This window comes from Pseudopipra pipra, chromosome 3, assembly GCF_036250125.1.
Source record: "Pseudopipra pipra isolate bDixPip1 chromosome 3, bDixPip1.hap1, whole genome shotgun sequence".
NCBI lineage: Eukaryota > Metazoa > Chordata > Aves > Passeriformes > Pipridae > Pseudopipra > Pseudopipra pipra.
The window spans coordinates 87,827,237-87,837,606 of NC_087551.1; the positions used below are offsets into that span (position 1 = coordinate 87,827,237).

Here is a 10,370-nt window from a genome sequence, read left to right on the forward strand (position 1 = left end):
ACACATATATGAAATGCTGATTAGTCTTGCACACAAACTTCTAAACTTACATCAACACAAGAATTTTCATAGTTTAACGAATGGTTAAACTATGAATGGTTAATCATTTCAGGTGGAAATGATCAATACAGCATAAAGCACAATCCTTTGTGATAATCGTGTATAATACTTGAAAACAAAGAGAGGCCTTATTGATTAAAAGAGATTCTGATCATAAATTCTTTTTCTACAGTGCATCATTTTAAAAAAAGGATTTGAAATCAAACTCACATGACTGTGATAAATTATCCTATTTATTATGAGTGGTTCAGAGTGACTCAAATATGTACTAAGAGTATAAATTTTTAGGGTGATCATTTTCTTTTAGCAAAAGAAGTCAAAAAGGGCATTTTATAAAGCACACTGGAATCCATAGGAGATTTTAAAATATTTCCTTCCACTGGGAACCAGACTGACAAACAGAATGTCTTTAACTGATTTTATGAAAGTTTCTATGATGTTTTTGGCCATGAGCATTTTAGGAGGGACAATATTTATGTAAAAAGAAAAAAGATTTAAAGTGAAATTATTTTTCTTTACAGTCTAGATTTTTACTGCTTGTAACAGTGTGATAACAAGATGCTTATGACCTGCATGGTAACAGGTTATTTTATAATATCAGTTTAAAGTTTGTAAACAATATTTAGTGAAGTTATAATAAAAAATACCTTCCACACAAAATTAAAAAGTGTGTTCTTCCCTTACTGCTCATCTTCCTTTGTCCCCTTAAACTCATGAATTAATGAGCCACAGCAAGCGGCAGGATATAAAAACTATTAAGAGTCTTCCAAGTATGTTACTGTACTCATTCGATATTCTGGACAACTGTTTTTATTTATTTTGGATTTTCTAAGTTTTGCTTCAGCCTCAAATAATCATTGCATAATAAACATTAAATATCCTCCCCGAAGTGTAAGGTTGTTGGACTCCATTTTGTAATTTTTGTTCCTACTAGACAAATCCTGCACTGATTTAACAGTTTAAATCCTCTGATGGGCCCATGATATGACATGGTATTACTGACTATGACTTCCTGACTAGGGATGTCCAGCTTACTCACCTAGCTAGTGACCTCTGGGTATGTGGTGAATATTATTAATTCATCCTAAATGTGTGGAACAGGAAGCAAAAATTCATGGAATCATATATAAATAAATGCATCCATGTCATGAAAGCTCCACAAAACTACCCACATCCTACATCTTACTATTCTTCAACAACGTGGCATAAATTATTGTAATCCTCTTTTAAGATCTCCCCGTTGTTTCCAGTTGTGAAATCAGGAAAAAATAAATAAATCACTGCTGAATACTGTGATGCTGGTACACATAGAGATGTTAGAATTTGCTACACAGTAGACCAATGCTACATTTCTAGCATAATAAAAAATCCCTATTAAAACTACTTTAGACTGTCTGAATGAGATATACAAGATTAAGCCTGGAACTCCAAATGCTGAGATTTAATGAATGTGAGTATCCCCTCTCTTCTGTTGGATGTAAGGAAGAGGACAAAAAATTCTTCTAATTGTTTTATGAAGGCCCTGCTCAGATTTGGCAGTAAAACATGGGGAAAAACTGTCTATAGTTTCTGTCTAGGTAACTTTTATAAAACCCCACAATCATATTCCAGTTTGGCAATGGCCACAGTAAGAAAAGACATTTTTGGATTTTCTTGTCCTTGTTCAAAAAAGTGTATGGATCGACTACATGCAAACGTTTTACAGGTCCACTAGACTTGGAACTGAGTCCTGTCTTATAGACAGAAACTTCATAACCCAGTTCAGTCACAGCACTGAGAACTGAGAGGGCAAATTCCCCATAGCCCTTAAATTCAGGATCCCAAGAGAGTATTGAGATCTATTTGCTAGTGCTTTTATCTAGGCTAAGCATCTCAAATGTAAGGCTACAGGAACAGATCTAGATACAAGAAGTGAAAATGTAGCAATTTTTAATATTGCTCTAATCAGTGACACAAAAGATAATCTGTCTACAGAAGAAATGCTGAATAGACCACATATTTCCAAACTATTTTATTACAAAGTAATAGTGATAGCTTCTTTTTTTGACCTAGTTCTTTTTATTGTTCAACACTTCAGCACATTTAGAAACACAATCATCCATTGTATACTTGTCACATCTTTTGTAAAATGCAACACTTCTTAAAAAGGAAAAATACTGACTTTCATCCATTTTCCTTAGCCATTTATCATATTCAAAATTGTAAAAAAACTTCAGAGATTCAAAATAGAAACAGTAGGCTTTAATCTAAATGCTCTCTATTCTAAAATGGGACTGAAAATAGTTTTGGGAAAAGATTTTGCACTTCATACAGTCAAGCTTGATGAAAGCAAATCTGAAGGATGGAAGGGTTTTCATAATACTGCAGAAAGCTGTCAGGTCTCTGCAATTCGTTTCCAAAAATCATTGCTAGGCAACGTCAGTACGAAACCTAAAAGTAATACACAAATTCATAAAAACAGAGTCTTATCAAACCCAGAGCACCTTCCCAATGGCAAACTCCATTCCCTTTAAAACTCAACTTACACAGGCAAAACTGTACTTTCAGTTGTCACTAAGAACCTAACAACCATTCTCTTACTCATTGTCTACCTTATTTATGCTACTTGTGCCAATATAACTTAAAGCAGATTGTCTGTGAAAACAAAATTTGTATTTCTTGCCTTAATGTTTGTTGACAGAAGTGATGAATTGCATCATGTTTGTGGCAAGAGCATTCTACATTCTGATCCTTCAATAAAGCTTTCAACTGAACCACAAACTAGCTTTATACAGACAAATACACTGACTGATGTGCCTAATGAAAGTGACTATATCTACAGAAAACAACGACTCAACACACCTCTCTTGCAGATTTTTAGCCTTCTGAGGAACAGGAAAAAATGCTTTAAACTGAGTGGAAGACAAAAAGCATACTGCTACTGAGAAATACTGTGAGGCTTAATTTGCAAACTCATTATAACTTCGAGTAACAATCTGATGATTGATTTCCAAGTGCATTAAAGCAATTAAAGTGTGAAATAATTTTAATAATGTCAAAATTCTCAGCAACGCCCCAAAAAAGACTAAATACAGTGAAAAGCAAGCAAAGCAAACCTTCCACCTACCAAGTGAAATTTCCACCCCCTCTAACAATGCCATTTCTGAAGCTCATATGGAGGAAAACGCGTAAGTAGGGGCAAGAATTAAAATATACCTGAAACTGGAAGCAAAATATGCTGGGAACATGTTAAAAAATTTAAGGGAAAATAAACAAAACAAGTGTTTGCCCTAAGTTTCCTCTGTCCTTTCCAATAAGTACCTTTCTGAAATAGATGCTTTAACTTGGAGACACGCATCCCCTTGGAATTTAGCATGTTTTGGGGAAAGATGTGAAGACACCCGGTGGCCTGTGCACCCCCTGTGCCCGCGCTCCCTCGTCCCCGGCCCCACCAGGCAGCTGGTGCCTTAGGACGGCAATCAGAGGCAGGGGCGGAGGAGGAAAGGATAGGTGCGCCTTTCTCCCACGGGTACACTGCCTCCCGCGGCGCCGGGGCCACGACGGCTGCTCCGCTCGCCCCTCCGCGGGGTCCCGCTGGACCCCGGCGAGGCTGAGAACGCGGGGCGGCCCCCGCACCGCGGCTGCGGTTCCTGCGCGCGTTCCGCTCTGCGGCGTTTCTGTTTTCTAGAGGGCTCCGTGGCTCCCCCGTGACTCCCATCTCTCACACGGTGGAGGCTGAGGGAGCGCAGGCGGTGCTTCACCCGAGGCCGCTCTCGGGCGCTGCGAGCCCGACGCCAGGCGGGGGAGGCGGCGGCGCCCCCGCGCAGCGCCCGGGGCTCCTGCCCGGCTCCGCCTGCTGCGGCCGGGGCTGCCTCCGCCCCCCTGGGCAATAATTAGCTCTAAACTATCTTAAATACCATCCCTGCCGCCGCTTCTCTGGGAGGTTTGTACGGCAGCCGAGCCTCCCCTGTCCGTTAGGATCGTTCTGTTCCCAGGATGCTGGGTGGCGGGAGAGGCGCGGAGCCGCAGGACACCGAAAAGTGTCCCCCACCCCTCCCCCTGCCCTGCCCTTGGACGCTGGCTCCGCGGCAGCTGGAGCAAGTTCAGCTTTTCTTCTCCCACAGCACTGGGGCTTGGCTGCCCTTAAAGAAAATTCTCTCCTAACAACGTGTCAATGTTACATTCCTCCACAAAGCAACTTCTATTAGGGGGGCTGGGAGCTTGGCACTGCCTCGCCACAGACTGAGAGCTTTGTGGCTATGCAAAAAACAAGGAGAGAGGGAACATTTCCTGCATTAAAATGCAATATCCAACGCTCGATAATTTATCCCCCCGTCCCCCATTCCCTCACGGCAGCTCTGAAGGCCCCCCTCGCCCATAGGTTGCAGCCAGAGCCCCCCATCTAGGTTCAACCCATGCCTTCCCTGCCTCGCAAGCCCCTAACGTCCTTCCCAAAATCACCCTCCCCACCCCGACGTCCCCAAAATGTCAAGCTAACACAAGAAGTATGTAGCAGAGGGACTAAGCAGAGGGTTGCCATGCTAATTGCTGGACCCCTGTCTTCACACCGTTCCACAGCCACCCCCTTTTTCCAGCAGGGACATGAAGCAGCTGCTGGGAATGACACATCAGCCCCCCCTCCCCCTCCTCCCTAATACTGCAATGAGATTCTGAGCCTTCATCTCCGGGAGCCAAAGCTGCCTGGAGAACAGGTGCAGCAGCAGCCCCCGGCCCCTTCGCAGAGCTCCCAGCAGGTTAAACCAGCATGTCCTGCCTGCACAGTGTCTCACATTGCCAAGTATCTCAGGCAGAGGGTTCACCCTGAGGAATTGCATTTGCTTTTGGTTTTGTTTTAGGTGGTTGAGTTCTGGCCCAGTTAGGACCAGGTGACCTGAACATGGTAAATCTCTTGGTCTTTTGTCAGGTTGCCTGCATGCCTTTGGAAATGTTTTCCTTGCAAAGTCAAGGGATCATATCAAGAGGGCCAAGGTTTTGTAGTTGGGTGGTTGCAGTAAAGAGGTGGTGAGGGGGAGAGTGATTCCTGGCTCACAACCTGTGGGAATTATTGTAAGTGAGGCCTTAAAACAGATGGATCTTACTTGTGAGGAGTTTCAACAGTGCTCAGCAGAACTATATGCTGAAGCCCAGACCAGTTTAGAAATGAAAATGCAGCCTTCCCTGCCTTGAGGGAGTGTGCATCTTCTCCAGCTCTTTTGCCTCGTCTAGAGGAGAGCCAGAGTGGAGAGCAGCTCAAATGAATGTGAGTATTAAGGAGAGCCAGCAGCAGGACTTACACACTGGCGTGGCATTCAGCCCCCCTCCAAGAAGCACCTACCTTCTTTTGGCGGCCTTTTGGCTTCTCTGGTGAGATTGCAGACCTGGGTGGTTTGGAGCTCCTGGGTCAGGCAGCCTTCCGTCTGCTCATTGAGGGGCAGCACCACGTTATTGAGCAACACCAGGGACTGGTCGTCTATTCCCCATTCTCCCAAATGCTGAGGGCAGGTGCATTTTGTATACATGATCCCACAGGACTCAGTTCTCCCGTTCTCGGATTTCAAGCAGCTCTCCAACCAAGTGCATAACACATGGCACCCAAACTGGCTTGGGCTCACCTTGTTCAACACCAAAAATTCAAAGAAGGATTTTTGTTCTTCTTCTTTTTTGTGTAATCCTGGAAAGTTGATAGGATAGACGCGACGTATCTGAATAAAATTCTTATCGTACTGCAGAAATACAAAAGCATTCTTGGAATTGCAGAGCTGCATTATAGAATGGTTATTCTTTAAAAGATCCTTTATTTTTTCATGGGAAAAATGATCGAACTGATAAGCCAAGAGGGAAAAGTTGGAGCAGCTGAAGTCCTTTTTGGAAAATTTCAGGTAAATACTATATTTGGTTGGATCTGGATTTTCCAGCGTCCAAGTGCAGTTTGTGAAGTTTTTAGGAAACATTTCACTTACAGAATACGATCCATAAATGACCCCCTTCACCAACGTGGAACACCAGAAGTCTTGGGCAGCATTAAATCCAAACATAACCAGTAGATAGGTGGAAAATATATAAATCAGCAAATTACGAACAGCCTTCATCCTATGTCATTTGGCCTGCAGGAGATGAAATGAAATAAAAATGCAAGTAGAATTCTTCACGCATAGAAAACCAAACTCCTTCCAATATTCGAGCCAGCTGTTTTCAAGCTTGCAGTTAGAACCCCTTTCAGAAAGAAGGGCAGGTAATTTTTATTTTATAACGCAAGGGCCGGGGTTGCCGCTGTGTTCACAGCGCCATCATGTGGCCACCGCGACATACACGTCTTCCACAGGCAAATTAAAACTCCACATCTATTAGATTATTAATAGGAATGTCCTCTCCTCTCTAGGATGTAGTCATCCTGGCGTGGACTAGAACTGCTCAACTTAAGTAAAAGCCTAGATGCCTTACCTGACAGACCAAGAGAAGGGAAATTTATTTATTTATTTCTTCAAAAAAGTAAATAAGTAATCTGCTATACTCATATATGCATATGCAGATTTTCACCGGAATAGAACAATAAAGCCGGTAGCATATGTTGTTATACATTATTTTTCTATTAAGTCTGAGAAGTAACTGAAGAATTACAGCCATAATTTAAAAATGCACAAATTACTATTTGTTACAGATGGAACATTATCTCCCATATGCCTACATGCCTTCACCCCAGCCACCTGGTATATAGAGATCTCTATAAAAAGGCTATTTAGACAGCAAATACTGAGATTAATATATTAATAAAATTTTGACACTGCCAAAGAAAGAAACAAAAACAGATTAAAGTATTGCTGGTCTGACACTACCACTAAATGCCAGCTTTTTAAGATAATAGTTTCAATGGCTTCAACCTCTAAGGATATATAAAATAGTTTACAGTATTAGTATCTACAACTAGCAGCTCTATATAGCTGGCAGTGCTACAGCAGGATCTCTGCATCTATTGGACTGCACTTGCCCTCTTTTTGCAAATATCTTCTACTGTCTGATTAGTTCCTGTGTTTTGCAGCCGTGGGCTTGAACAATGAAAGACATATTACATTTTCTCTGCTAGTATCTCCAAATAAAGCTGTTTTACTGCACCTGTCAACCCTCACAACCTCCACATGCTCTGTTCTTGCAACAGTGGCCTAGGTTGATACAGCAAACCTTAGTTATATTTATCTCTGTAACGATATTAAAAAAAAATCAAATTGACCATTTTCAGCATTAACCTATGAGAAGTTGCTTATCTCTTACAAATGAGTAGCTTTTTGCTTTCTGCTCTTAAATGCAAGCAGAAAGCAGCGATACTAACCTAATTTCAAAACTCTCTAAATTGCAGTCTCTTCCACTGTTGCTCAGTAAGCAGAGGCAGACGTACACACAGGCGCTGTTACTGAGTTTTGATGTGTGTCTTTGCCTAGCTTTTCATCTCCTCACCAAACAGCAAGGCATCTTCTGTTTCCCATTGCGTAACACACAGCAAGTCACCGGATTAAACTCCCTTGAAGAGATTTTCGTATCTCCTAGATTATAATGCAAACTCTGAATCCTGAAATGGGCAAAAAGCACCACCAACTCTAACCCTCTTTATAGCAGAGGTTTAAAAAAAAAAAAAAAAGCTGAGCTGCTGCTGGGTCTATCCACACGATCAGATTTTCTCCTTTCTGAGCATCCATCTCAATGAATAACATGGTCCTCCTTCTCCAAATAGGGCTGGTACAGCATTTAAGGTTTTAAGAAAGAGAAACTTATTGGGAATTCTGGAAACAATTTCCCCTTTGCTGAAGCACTTTGCAGGCAATGCAGTTCTGCGCAGTGTTATTCAGGATGGTGTAGGCGTTGAAAGCCAATGTGACAATAAGTGTCTAAATTAAGAATTCCACCCATGGAAAAGGATTAATTTTATAATCTGGAAAGCAGAAAGTGAGCTTATTTACTTTTCCGTTTGAAAAGAAAAAAGCCTCTGACTTTTCCCATCCTGTGTAATATCTGCACTAGAAAAATAAAGACGTCTGCAGTGCTAGGCTGTTTTCTATGAAGAAATGTAATCAAATAGCCCTCATTTTAGTTGTGCATTTGTTCATACAGTGCTACTTAAACACAACAGTGTCTTAATCTCTCTCTCTCTCTCTGTGTGCATTACACACACACACATGTACAGAGACACACAAACTGAGTGTGCCGGCAGCATTTCAGTTAGTTTGCAGTATTGCTAGATGTAGAGTGAATCTGATCACTGAAAGGATTAGACACTCAGATTAAAAAGACCCTTCTTGTCCATGGAAGAGGGGGTTAAAAAACGGCCACAGAGGTTTAAGGCTACCCATCTGGGTAGGGGGAGAATCCTCTTCTGCTGAAAAGAAAGGGGCATTTAGTTTGGATATTCCCCAAACTGATTTTCTAGGTGACACTGTAGTTTAGCCGAACATAGACGGCGCCATCACTCCATTTATTTTTTTTCCCCCAACAGAAGACCCACCGACTTCTCCTGTTTTAACTTCCTATTAACCTAACATTCCTCCCCCCCCCCCAATCCAAATTACCCCAATCGTGCACAAACCTCAGGTTTTCTCGGTCTCGCTGGAAATTACTCTCAGGGAAGCAGACCTGTCGCAAGACGGACTTCTCTAACTTTTAAACTGCAGCGCTGAAGTAAATGCGGAGATCATTTCGTATGTGCTGTCTCTATCCTTCAGCAACAGCCTGTCCCCCTCCTCCGCCGCCTCCTCCCCGGAATCCCAAGCTAAAAGCTTTCCAGTCGTAATCCCTGGAAATGGGAAATGGAAATGCCCCGGGCACCCTTACCTTCCACTCCGAAAGCTGTCAGGCTATTTCTCTAAAACACTAGCACCACAGGCACACGTCCCAACAACAGTGATGGAGAGATTCCCCTTCTGACGGAAGCACCGTTTCCCATTTTTCCCGGCTCAGGTTCAAAACCAAGATTAAAAAAAGCAGCAGAAGATAAAAAACGCAGCGAGAAAATCCCCGCACGCCACACGCACACCCCACCGAGGAAAAAAAGCAGCTTTGGCTCCGGATCCACCAAATCCAACCACATGAAGGGGGAAGAAAAAAAAAACCAACAAAAAACAACCACCTCAAACCAGCGAGACTGCAGGGGAAAAAATGGAAGTGGCTGAGCAATCGAAGGGTTTTGTTTGTTTGTTTGCCTTTTTTTTTTTTTTACTTGAAACAAAGTCCCAGCACAGCAGCCCGATGCACGGCGATGCCAGGCAGTCGACGGTCTGAGAGAAGGACTAAGGCGCTAGTGCGGATTTGTTGGTGGGTTTTGTTGTTGTTGTTGTTGTTGTTATTACTAATAGACTTATTCCTCCTTCCTCCCTCCTCCTCCTCCCCCCCTCAGGCACTAATGGCCGGACAGCGGCGGGGGGGTCCTTGGCTGCCGATGTCGGGGAGCGGTGTGAACGCTGCCGGGCGCGCAGGGAGTACGGCGGGAGCGAGAGCGCGTCTGTGCCGCTGCGTGTGGCTCTGGGTGTGCGCGCCCGTGTGCGCGCCCGCGCGTGTGCGAGCGCCCGCCCGCCCCCGTGTGTGCCGGGGCGTGAGTGCGCGCATGTGCGCGGCCCCCGCTGGGGGTGTCTGCGTGCGCGCCCCTGCGCCCCGCTCCGCGCGTATCCGCGCGTGTGCGCGGCGCGCCCCCGGCCCCGGCGGACGGGCCCGTGGTGGTTTTCGCGCGTCACGGCTGCGCGGCCCCGGGCGCGCCCCAGAAACGCTGCTCGCCGCGCACGGAGGGGGGTGTGCGCTGGGGCTGCGCCTCGGCGTAGGAAAAACCCACGGGCGGGGAGCGAGGAAAACGGGGACGCCGGGGCGGGAAGCCCGCACTTGATCTCTCTCCTCTTATTTTTTCTTCCAAAGCACAACCCCCCCACTCGCCGCAGCCCCAGGAGCTGCCGGCTCGGCCCCGCGATGCAGATTAACTGATACAGGGCTCCCGGGATAAACCCGCTCAAACTGCCCCCGCCTTTGACTGAAAACAATAGCAATTTCCTCAGAGCGGCTGCAATTAACGCCGCGTTTGTTCCCTGGCAGAGATAAGGCTGTGCCCGATCGCGGCCGCATCCATTAGCCCGGCTGCCGCCGGCCGCCCTCTGCACGGGAGGGAAGGGGAAGCCGGAGGGGTTCCCTGAGCGGTGCCCAAAGAGGATGCCCGGCGCGAGAGAGACGCTGTCCCCGCTGCGAGCGGAGTTTGCGAGGCGACAGCGGCTGAAGTCGTCCCGTTATTGGCGGGTGGGGTCCGACAGGCGGGGGAGGTTCGTGGAAAGAGCCGTGCCACAAGGAGGGCATCCTCCTCCCCCGCC

At 45.2% G+C, this 10,370-nt stretch overlaps 1 protein-coding gene across 10 annotated transcripts in view; it reads right to left on the reverse strand.

The window, feature by feature from the left end:
* The window catches only part of ADGRB3 (adhesion G protein-coupled receptor B3), a 459,919-nt gene extending 450,369 nt beyond the window's left edge, over window positions 1–9,550 (reverse strand). For 7 of the 10 annotated variants that reach the window (XM_064650227.1, XM_064650228.1, XM_064650224.1 and 4 more), the window contains exons 1-2: window positions 8,857–9,550; window positions 5,375–6,143 (exon numbers count right to left, since the gene is read on the reverse strand). In XM_064650227.1, the coding sequence (XP_064506297.1) occupies window positions 5,375–6,128 (754 nt within the window). In that variant the 5' untranslated portion in view covers window positions 6,129–6,143; window positions 8,857–9,550. Of the gene's footprint in view, window positions 1–5,374; window positions 6,144–7,363; window positions 7,811–8,611; window positions 8,747–8,856 lie in introns of those variants that run through there. The other 3 variants (XM_064650229.1, XM_064650223.1, XM_064650222.1) reach the window with 3 other exon arrangements.
* Window positions 9,551–10,370: the final 820 nt, after the last annotated feature.